The 9,796-nt window shown below is 34.3% G+C and overlaps 1 protein-coding gene and 1 pseudogene across 2 annotated transcripts; one reads left to right on the top strand and one right to left on the bottom strand.

Moving 5' to 3' along the window:
* Positions 1-4,693: 4,693 nt before the first annotated feature.
* Positions 4,694-5,198, bottom strand: LOC145127437 (putative phospholipid-transporting ATPase 8 pseudogene; annotated as a pseudogene). Its single transcript, XR_013716439.1, has 2 exons — positions 5,087-5,198; positions 4,694-4,982 (listed from the first exon to the last, which is right to left on the bottom strand). The product of XR_013716439.1 is annotated as a putative phospholipid-transporting ATPase 8 pseudogene (transcript).
* A 2,685-nt stretch (positions 5,199-7,883) lies between these two features.
* On the top strand, positions 7,884-9,548 carry LOC145127436 (uncharacterized). Its single transcript, XM_079062633.1, has one exon. The coding sequence runs from the start codon at positions 7,884-7,886 to the stop codon at positions 9,546-9,548; it is 1,665 nt and encodes a 554-aa protein (XP_078918759.1).
* Positions 9,549-9,796: the final 248 nt, after the last annotated feature.

The following is a 9,796-nucleotide window of genomic DNA, read 5'->3' as shown; positions in this document are numbered from 1 at the left end:
TTCTTCAGTTTCCAAGTCAAGAACATCGATTTCTCTCTCAACTATCATCAAGCTTTCACCTCGATCTTCAAGAATGTAAGCCTTTCTTCCGTTTTGATATTTTGTTATTCTTCTTAACCTAGTAACACCCTTTGATTTCATCCATTGCAAATCATCTTTTGGGTAGATCTTCAAATCTTCATCCATTTCACCAAGAACACTAAGAACACACACTTGTTCTTGGTGATTGTGAACCCTTTTGAGCTTCCGAATCGTAAGTACTCCTTCCCTATGCTTAGTACATGTTAGGAACACTTGATTAACACACTTAAAACGACCAACACTCAAGATCATAAGGAGTATACGGCCATACACCCATGTGTGGCCGTACACCCCTCAAAACACCCCTAAAGGGCCTCCAAAATGCAAATCTAGCTTCAACACTTGATGAGCAATAGTCCCACAAGCTTCCCTATCCTCCAAGCAAAATTTTGTGCACTTGTTACCATGAGTGTATGGCCGTACACTCCATGGCCGCACACCGATGGCCCCACACTCCTTATAGTGGCCGTACACTCCCCTAGATGAATCACATGTGATTCTAACACTTGGTCCAAGTGTTTCCTAGTCCCTAAAGGTGTTTCCTTGCATGTGGTTGCTTCTAAACACTATATTCATTCCAATATATATCATTTAGGACTCGTTTGTGTCTCGGGACTTCATTCGTGGAACTTCTCATCCTTACGCGCATATTCGTTTGAATCACCCACATAAGGTGAGTTCATACCCCTATAATCAATCTTTTAAACTGTTTTAAATGCTTTTAAGGGGGGGATACAAGTTGAACACAATTGATAATTGTGTACATGTTTGCTATAAACATCTTTCAAAGGTTGCTTATTTTTTATAAGTGATCAAAACATTTCAAAAACTCTTTTTAAGTTATGTTACTTTATAGTTTATAAAACTCCGTTTTTAAAGTACAATCATAACTTAGTCGATAAATGAGTGTTTTCAGTAACAGTTCAAGTAAACATACTAGTAAACTATAATAGGTATAGTTTAGGGGTTCAGTACATACTATAACTAGGATAGGGAGGAACATACTATAAAGAGAAACAGGGAGGAACATACTATAACAGAAGAACAAATCATGATTAACAAAATTTTACCAATGATCATTAACTCATTGTTCTAAACAAAAGATGGTAATAAAAGTGGTATAAGTATATATATATATATATATATATATATATATATATATATATATATATATATATATATATATATATATATATGGGGTACATCTACAAAGTACCAGATTTATTTATAAAGGGATACATCTACAAAGTACCGAACAATATTAAATAAAACACATAACTTCCTAGTACATTAACTTAGAAAGGGGCCTATAATGCTAACTTTATGATTCCTTAGTACATACATCAGCGATATATATTAATCGGGTCCGACAGATAGTAGGATGTGTGATTTCTGCTTCATTTCATGTTCCTTGTTTGGTTGTGGGCTTAGAACAGATGCACCCAGTCTACTATCTATTCGATCTTTGCTATATATATATATATATATATATATATATATATATATATATATATATATATATATATATATATATATATATATATATATATATATATATTCCGTATACACAAAGTAATTATAAGGAGTACCAGGTCATAGGACACTAATTCAATGCACAGTTTTCTAGTACAAGAGCATACTTTTCAGTTAGTACATGTAGAAGGCTAAACTAGAAACTTATCAGACAAAGGACCTTTGGTGGTTAATTCTATAATACTTTAGTTTATACATCAAGGTTATATATAATTAATATCGGATAGGTAGTTGGATGTGTGATTTCCGCCTTACTTCCTGTTCCTTGTTTGGTTGTGGGCTTAGGGCAGATTCATACAATTAACTATCCGTTCGATATTAGATTATATATTGCTAGTATAAACTAAGTGATTATAGAAGGAACTATTGTGGTTACCATTTTTACTAAAAGAAATAAGGGTTTTCTTAAGGAATGTTTTCATCAAATATAAAGGAACTATTACAGTTAACTCCGTGAGTACCAAGTGAATACGCCAGGGTTATATACAACGATGATCTAACAACCAATGGGCTGTGTGCCTTCCGCCTCATTCCCTGTTCCTTGTTTGGTTGTGGGCTTAGGGCAGATACACACAACCGATTGTTTGTTTACTCTGGGTTTTATATAACTTGTATCCATTTAGTACTCATAGAAAGGATTGTAGAGTCATTTTTACTTATCTTTCATCAAAGCAGGAAATATAGGATTTTCTGGAGGAATAGGCGAACTTTTCTAAAAGAACTTTCAACTTACTTACATCACTAAAATCTTATGAACTCACCAGCTTAAATGCTGATCCACACTTTCAAAATAACTTGTATTCTCAGGAGACCAGTAGACAGGTACGCGCACTGGGATTCAGAAGATGGAGCAGTATAGCTTCATGTCTTGTTTTGTTATTTACTTTGTAGTCTATGTTATGTGAACCACATACTTTGTAAACACTTTCTTTCTAATGAAATGGTTTTTTATTACTTTGATTACTATGATGCATGCACTACAAGAAAAAGACCCTTTTACGACGCGCAAAACACGACGCTCGTTGATTAATGTTACGCAAAATAGAGTGACATTAAAAAAACGTCATCTCTTCAAAAATATTAAGGATTTAGGGCGCGCATTATTGGGTGCCCTTAAATTAGTGTCTAATGTGAATAACTTAAAAACACGGAGGGTACTTTATGTAAAATGAGCGTCATCTCAATAAATGTCGCCTGATAATTTTAATTAAAGGCGCGCGTCTCTTGTTACAATAATCGTGGTTACTACTAAAATATTCTAACACTCGTGTTCATCAGTCACATCACTCTCTACAATCGATCGACTCTGAGACCTTGACTTGCCTCCCCTTGCAGACAACGTCTCCTACGACGACGTTAGGTTACTTCTCCTCCGGCTGATTTCGCCTCGCCGACGACCTTGGGCTCAACTGATATCATTGGAGACTGCTCAAATTTACGTGCCCTAGGTCCGATTAAGGTGTTCCTGTTGAAACGATTTAGGAAAAGTAAACTTCCCGGTTGGCCAGAGAACCAAGTAACAGAAGAGAAAGAGAAGAAGAAAGTCGACACAAAGGGAAGAAGCGCCTGGTAGGCATGAATCTGATGCTAAATTGAACACATTCAAGGGTTTCTCACCTACTGAAGCTTCACAAGTTGAACACAAGGTAAATCTCACGCTTCTCAAGTTGTATGTAATGTTTTTATCCCCTTCTTTCATCTTGCGAACATTTGGTCTGCTTTTTATCCCAAGCTTTCACCTTGTCCTCAAGGTGAAGAAAGGATTGGCTAACTGTGTAATTATAATGTCAGTGGCCCGAGAAAAGAGACGAAAAATCCCTCAAAATTCAGTTTATCAAACTCCCCTGTGAGATGTTTCTCTTCAGGTTCTTCAAACTTTGGCTCTTCTTTGGTGCTTAAAACAAGAGTCCTCCCCTCAAGTTCTTTCAACTGTCCAACATCATCTCTAAGCAATCCAATGAGGTTAGTCTTGTTTACTTGGCCAGATTTATCCGTTTCCTTCATGTCAAGCTCTACATCCATAGCCTCAAGTTGCTCATTTCTTTCAACTGATTTCACCTTCCGTTTGTTGACCTTCTTTTCTCTACTTCCAGTTTCATCAATAACCTTCTCAATCCTTAAGGCTCCATCCCAAGTAATAACATAGGGTTTCTCTTCTATGGTGTCACCCAAATCCTTCACTTCATCCATCAACAAAATATCTTTGTTATCACATGCTTTTATTCTCAATAATTGTATATAACTCTAGTAAGCTGATTTATTGGCTAGAAATCTGTAACTTAGGCTGATAATTAGCTTGTGTATTAAGTATATATTGAGGATTCTTCTTAAAGAGAAGACACATCTTTTTCCTAAGAATTGGAATTGTGGATTCAGTTCTGTTGGAATTGGTTGACAATTGGGATGGAATTTAGTTATGTTGGATTTTCTTGAAATACCATTTTTAGTAATCTCTTCGCAGCCAAGAATTGGAATTGTGGATTCCAAGGAAATTGGAATTCAAGATTCCATTAAATGGTGCATTTGGTTGAAAATTCAGACAGAATTCAACTCTGTCAAATTCCTTCAAATTTCAAATTTGATGGACTTCAACCATTCATGAGGGCAGGTGGTTTCAATATCATTACTCTTTTTTTATTAAATGACCAAAATACCCTTAATCACGGTTGAAATTTGGACATAATCTTTCCATAAAAAAAAACACCAGAAAGCTTGTGATTCATCTTTCACGATGAATTACAAACATTAGCAAAATATTGGAGAGAGATCACTCAAACCCTGTGAGAAAGGAAAAAAATTATTTCTTACAAACATTAGCAAAATATTGTGTATAATAAAAAAACCACAAATTATAAGGTCTTTTTTTAGATTAACCGTCACAAAATGATGATGTCATATTTTGCAGCCTTTTGTCACTAAAAGTAATTTTTGCAAATTACTGGAATTTTATAATTGGGCCATTGTGAAAGAGGAATCCATTTTGTTAAAAAGTCAAAAAGGATGTCAAATTTGTCAAATAAGACCCGACCCATTTTGGTAATTTTCATGATTATCCAAAAAATAATGACATTTTAAGTTTTTAAGCTTTTACCCCCTTTTGAAGTTTATCTTCAACAGCTGTAGCACCAAGTAAAATCAAGTTTCTTTCAATCTTTTCAGCAACAGCATCTATCAAATCATCACGTTCAACAGACACTGAAGTTTTAGCTTTTATAAATTCTTCTTCCCATTTTTTATATTCTTCTTCTTCAACAACACGATATGCAATCACCAAAGTCCTTAAACCTGCCTCTGCGTATTTGTTGATATGATTCTTTGTTTCCTCTTCAAAGGGTTGACTTTCTTTATAAAGTCTTTCAAACATGACACTGAATTTATGAAAAAAAATATGTAATGTGAGTGGAAACTGGAAAGATTTTACATTTAAATTTGAATGGTTGTAGTTTATGTGTTAAAAGAGTAAGTAAGCCACCTGTCAGCACCCTTGCAGAGTAATAAGAGTTGATTTTCAGTGTTTCTTATGATTACTGACATTCTCTTTCGAGAACTGTTGAATTCTATCATGTTTAAGAGCTCATATGATCTGTAAAAGTTGTATTAATTTTGTTCTATCTGTTGAATTTATGAAAAAAGAATATATTAATTTTGTTTTAATTTTGTTCTTCACCAGTAATTGTCCACTCTCACCTGTTTTGGCATCTCGAGTCTTTTTCACTTTAATCTGATCAGCGCTCCATGATTTTTTACAACTTATTTCCTGAACATACCCCTCTACATGTCTAGTAACATCAATGTATGCATCAGTTATCACAGTACCATGATTTTTTACTCCTATATTAGACTGAATACGATTCCATTTGGCTGTTTCTCTTGAATATATATGCATCAGTTATCACAGTACCATGCTTCAAATCCTTCAGACCAATGTTCTTCACATTGAACCCAACATTGTATTCAGATAAAACTTCGGTGACAGGTTTATGGTAGGCAAGCAAACATGTACTCCCCACTAACACCTCATGTAGTTATTATATTTTGTGCTTAGATGTGTTATTAATCATTCAATAAGCTGCATATTCAAGTATCATTCTCTTAAATGTGTTAGTACCTTATGTGGTAAAGTGATGATAGCATGTTTGAATTAGTTTAAAGTATAATATCCAAGCTTGCATTATGTGAACCTTCCTTCACACATAACTTGCTAAATGCTAATGTTTGTTAATTTTTTTCATAATTGTGCATTGCAATATGCATGTAGTTAAAATGAGTTACAATTGTTCTGTTACTTGTTGCAGCCTCAAAGGGTGATAAAGCAACAATTGTTCTGTTACTTGCTACAGCCTCAAAGGATGATGCTATAAGAAATCTATTCGGTGCGAAAACCATTCGCGAGTATAGCGCCCAGAGCCTGCTGACTTTTCTGGTATCCCTCACCTCCACTTTTACTTGACATCTATTTCGTGAAAACAAAATATTATTTAATAAATAGCAATTAGGAATAGGATATAGATTGGTATAAAGAAGCCTTCTAAAATGAAACTTGATGCTTGGATATTTGACATATTGTAGGTAATTTTGTGCATATTGAAATAAGAATTGATTAATTATTGTAGTTAGAGTTTTTAGTATTGTGAAAGACAGTTTCTATTTTTTTGTAGTAGTAACATTTAAAAAAGAAGTTTGAATGAAAAGTAGGAAATTTTAAGTAGAAGAGAAAAAGTAAGCAAACAACCAAATTACAAATGTAAGATTGATGATATACAAACAAATACAATGGTGATATTCTTGGACTCATACCACCTTCACGCTCCATGTGTGCTATAGTGTATGCAATTCTCAGCTCTCTACATTAAAAAAGAACAAATCACAAGCAGAAGAAAACTATCATTTTGCAAGAAAAATAAAAAATAACACTACCCTCTTATACTATCTGACATAACAAACTAATAATATGAAATGCCCAAAATACCCCTAATTCTCCTTGCATTAGTAAGATGATCTTTATTTTTCAAGAAAGGCATGTGGGCAGTTTGAACATATGGAGACTTTCTTGAAAGAGCAACCTGTCCCATAAGGCAAAAAAAAAATCAACATCAGAATTTTTATAACCAACTGCTGCACTCCAGAGCTTTCAGCTCCACCTCCCCTCATTAAATTTTTCTGTGTATTGACCATGTTAGCCTGGCATAATTCAGCTAGTTCTGAGAGAACTTTCTGATGAGATTCTTTAAGTTTTTTTTTTCATGTGCTATGGCTGAAAGCTTCTGTTAATAAAAATCTCAAAATCCTACCTGATAAAGAATATCAAGATCAATAACTTCATGAATCTCTTGTTTTTGGCTTTGAGGTGACATCTCACAAAGCTCATCTCTCACTTCGTTCATTAACATAACAACATGAACTTGATATCAAGTTTCTTCAAGGACCGAAATATGCAACACTAAAATGAAATGGTGTTGCATATTTTGTATAAAACCCACTTTGTTGCATAATTTGGGGAAAAGCATAAATATACATTTAACTCCATATATAATAATGGAAACATAAATCTACACATTGAGATTGGGTTTTCACTTTTCAGTCCATTTCCATAAAAGCAATATAAATAAATATATCAGCAACTGACTGACCTGTGTCAAAGTGGTTGCATCAGCAATGACAAATGGAACGTTAACAAAACGAGCTACAGTCTTTGCAAGTAATGTCTTCCCTATTTCACAAATCATAGAAGCATAATAAAAAGAAACAAGAAGAAAACATCCTAATGATCATACATTCCTGTAAAGAGGCAATATAAATCTTTATTACTAACTAGAACTATAGCAAAAAATAAAAAATAAAGCTATTTAGCAAATTATGAACATAAAAAATATCACCAATAAATGTAGTTCTAAATAGACTATATGTATACATTACCTAGAAATAAAGTGTACTTTTCCTGTTTTATAGAATCTGAGATTCCATCCCAAAAAGCTTTTTCCATTGCTCATGGTAGCAATTCTCTTCACAATATCAGTTCTTTTTTTCTTTCTTTTAAGTATAGTCTCGAGAAATTTAAAAAATAATGCACCTCCCCTCATCAGAATGTTATATTTCTGTGTATTGACCATCTGTATTTGACATCTGATTGGCCCCTGAACAGTTTTTTTGTCCCTGTACAGTTTTGGCCCCTGTACAGTTTTGTTTTTGCACAGTTTTTGTCCATATACATGCATAATCATTGTTGCTTTAAATGGTATATAATTATGTAGGTTGGAAACAAATGTTTAATGGATAAATTATGGATGTCCTCTAGTAGATTATCAACTGCATATGATGAAGGCTTGAATGCTTTTCTAGAGTTTGCACAAAGAAATAATCCAAACTTAGATGTTATTCCATGTCCTTGTGTAAATTGCATCAATTTGTGTCACCACTCAATTGACAATGTCCGCTATCATTTGTTTGCCCATGGCTTCGATGAAAATTATAAGATTTGGTCTTTCCATGGAGAAAAACAACCCAAGAGTGATTCTAGATGCCCTAACAATTCCATTCCTCCTGATGCTATTTATACAAAGGATATGCTACATGATGCCTTCAAATATATAGACGAAGAACCTGATTCATTGAAATCACTTCTTGAAGAATGTGATAAGCCACTTTATGTAGGGTCAAAGTATAATGCACTTAGTGGATTATTGAAATTCCAAAATTTGAAGGGTCAGTTTGGATGCTCTGATGCTAGTTTTGATGCTTTGTTGTATGTCCTAAAAGATATCTTTCCATCAAACAATACCATCCCTAGCTCGATATATGAGTCCAAGAAGTTGCTAAAAGGAGTAGGTCTACAATATGAGAAGATTCATGCATGTGAAAATGATTGTGTTCTATTCTGGAAAGAACATAAAGATGCTTCTCAATGTCCAACTTGTGGCACTTCTCGTTGGAAGAAGAATACCAAAAACGTACCTTCAAAAGTTTTGTGGTATTTTCCTATCATCCCTAGATTTAGAAGAATGTTTTCAATACCACAAATTACACGTGACTTAACTTGGCATGCACAAGGTCGGGTCAATAATGGGAAGCTTACTCATCCTCGTGATACCCCTTCTTGGAAGCTTGTTGATAACACGTGGAAAGAATTCGGACAAGAAAAACGAAATCTTACATTAGCCTTGTCTGCTGATGGTATCAATCCTCACAAGTCATTAAGTTCCAAGAATAGTTGTTGGCCGGTTATCCTAATAACATATAATCTACCCCCTTATTTGTGTATGTCAAGAAAATTCATGATGTTGACTCTGTTGATATCTGGGCCAAACCAACCTGGTAACAATATTGATGTCTACTTGGCACCATTGATAGAAGATCTAAAACTCTTGTGGGAAACTTGCATTGAGACTTTTGATTCTTATAAGAAAGAATACTTCAATCTAAGAGCAATATTACTTTGGACTATAAGTGACTTTCCCGCATATAGTAATCTTTCAGGGTGTGTTACCAAAGGTTATTATGCTTGTCCAATATGTTCAAAGAATACTTGTTTACAATGGTTGCCAAAGTCCAAAAAAGTATGCTTTCTTGGGCATAGAAGATTCCTACCACTTGAACATCCTTTTCGTAAAAGAAAAAAACATTTCAACAATCAACATGAGCACGTTTTTATGCCACAACCATCATCAGGTGAAGATATTTATGACTATCTGGCGGGTTTTGAGACTACATGGGGTAAGAAGATAAAGTCAAAGAAGGTTCCAAAGAGGATAAAGTTAAAGAGGATAAAGTCAAAGAAGGGAGCGTCAAAGAAGGAAACACCAAAGAAGGAAAATTCAAAGAAGGAAAATTCAAAGAAGAAAAAAGAAAGTATCGACGAGAGATCTAAATTTTGGCATAAAAAATCGATTTTTTTTAACTTGAATATTGGAAGAAGTTGCCTGTTCTCCATCAGTTAGATCTCATGCACATAGAAAAAAATTTGACCGAGAGTGTTTATAGGACAGCGTTGAATTTGCCTCACAAGACGAAGGATGGATTAAAAGCACGACAAGATCTTGAAGCGTTGGGCATTAAGACTGAATTACGACCTCAACCAAAAGGGGATCGACATTGGCTTCCGCCTGCCAAGTACACATTGAATTCCGCAGAGAAACATCTATTTTATGATACCCTGTCTAACATAAAAGTTACGCATCGGTATTGC

The sequence above is a fragment of the Lactuca virosa genome, chromosome 7 (genome assembly GCF_052849685.1).
Source record: "Lactuca virosa cultivar CGN04683 chromosome 7, Lactuca_virosa_CGN04683_v6, whole genome shotgun sequence".
NCBI classification, from domain to species: Eukaryota; Viridiplantae; Streptophyta; class Magnoliopsida; order Asterales; family Asteraceae; genus Lactuca; species Lactuca virosa.
Note: the sequence above shows the minus strand (reverse complement) of the source record. Positions and strands in the feature narration are given on the sequence as shown.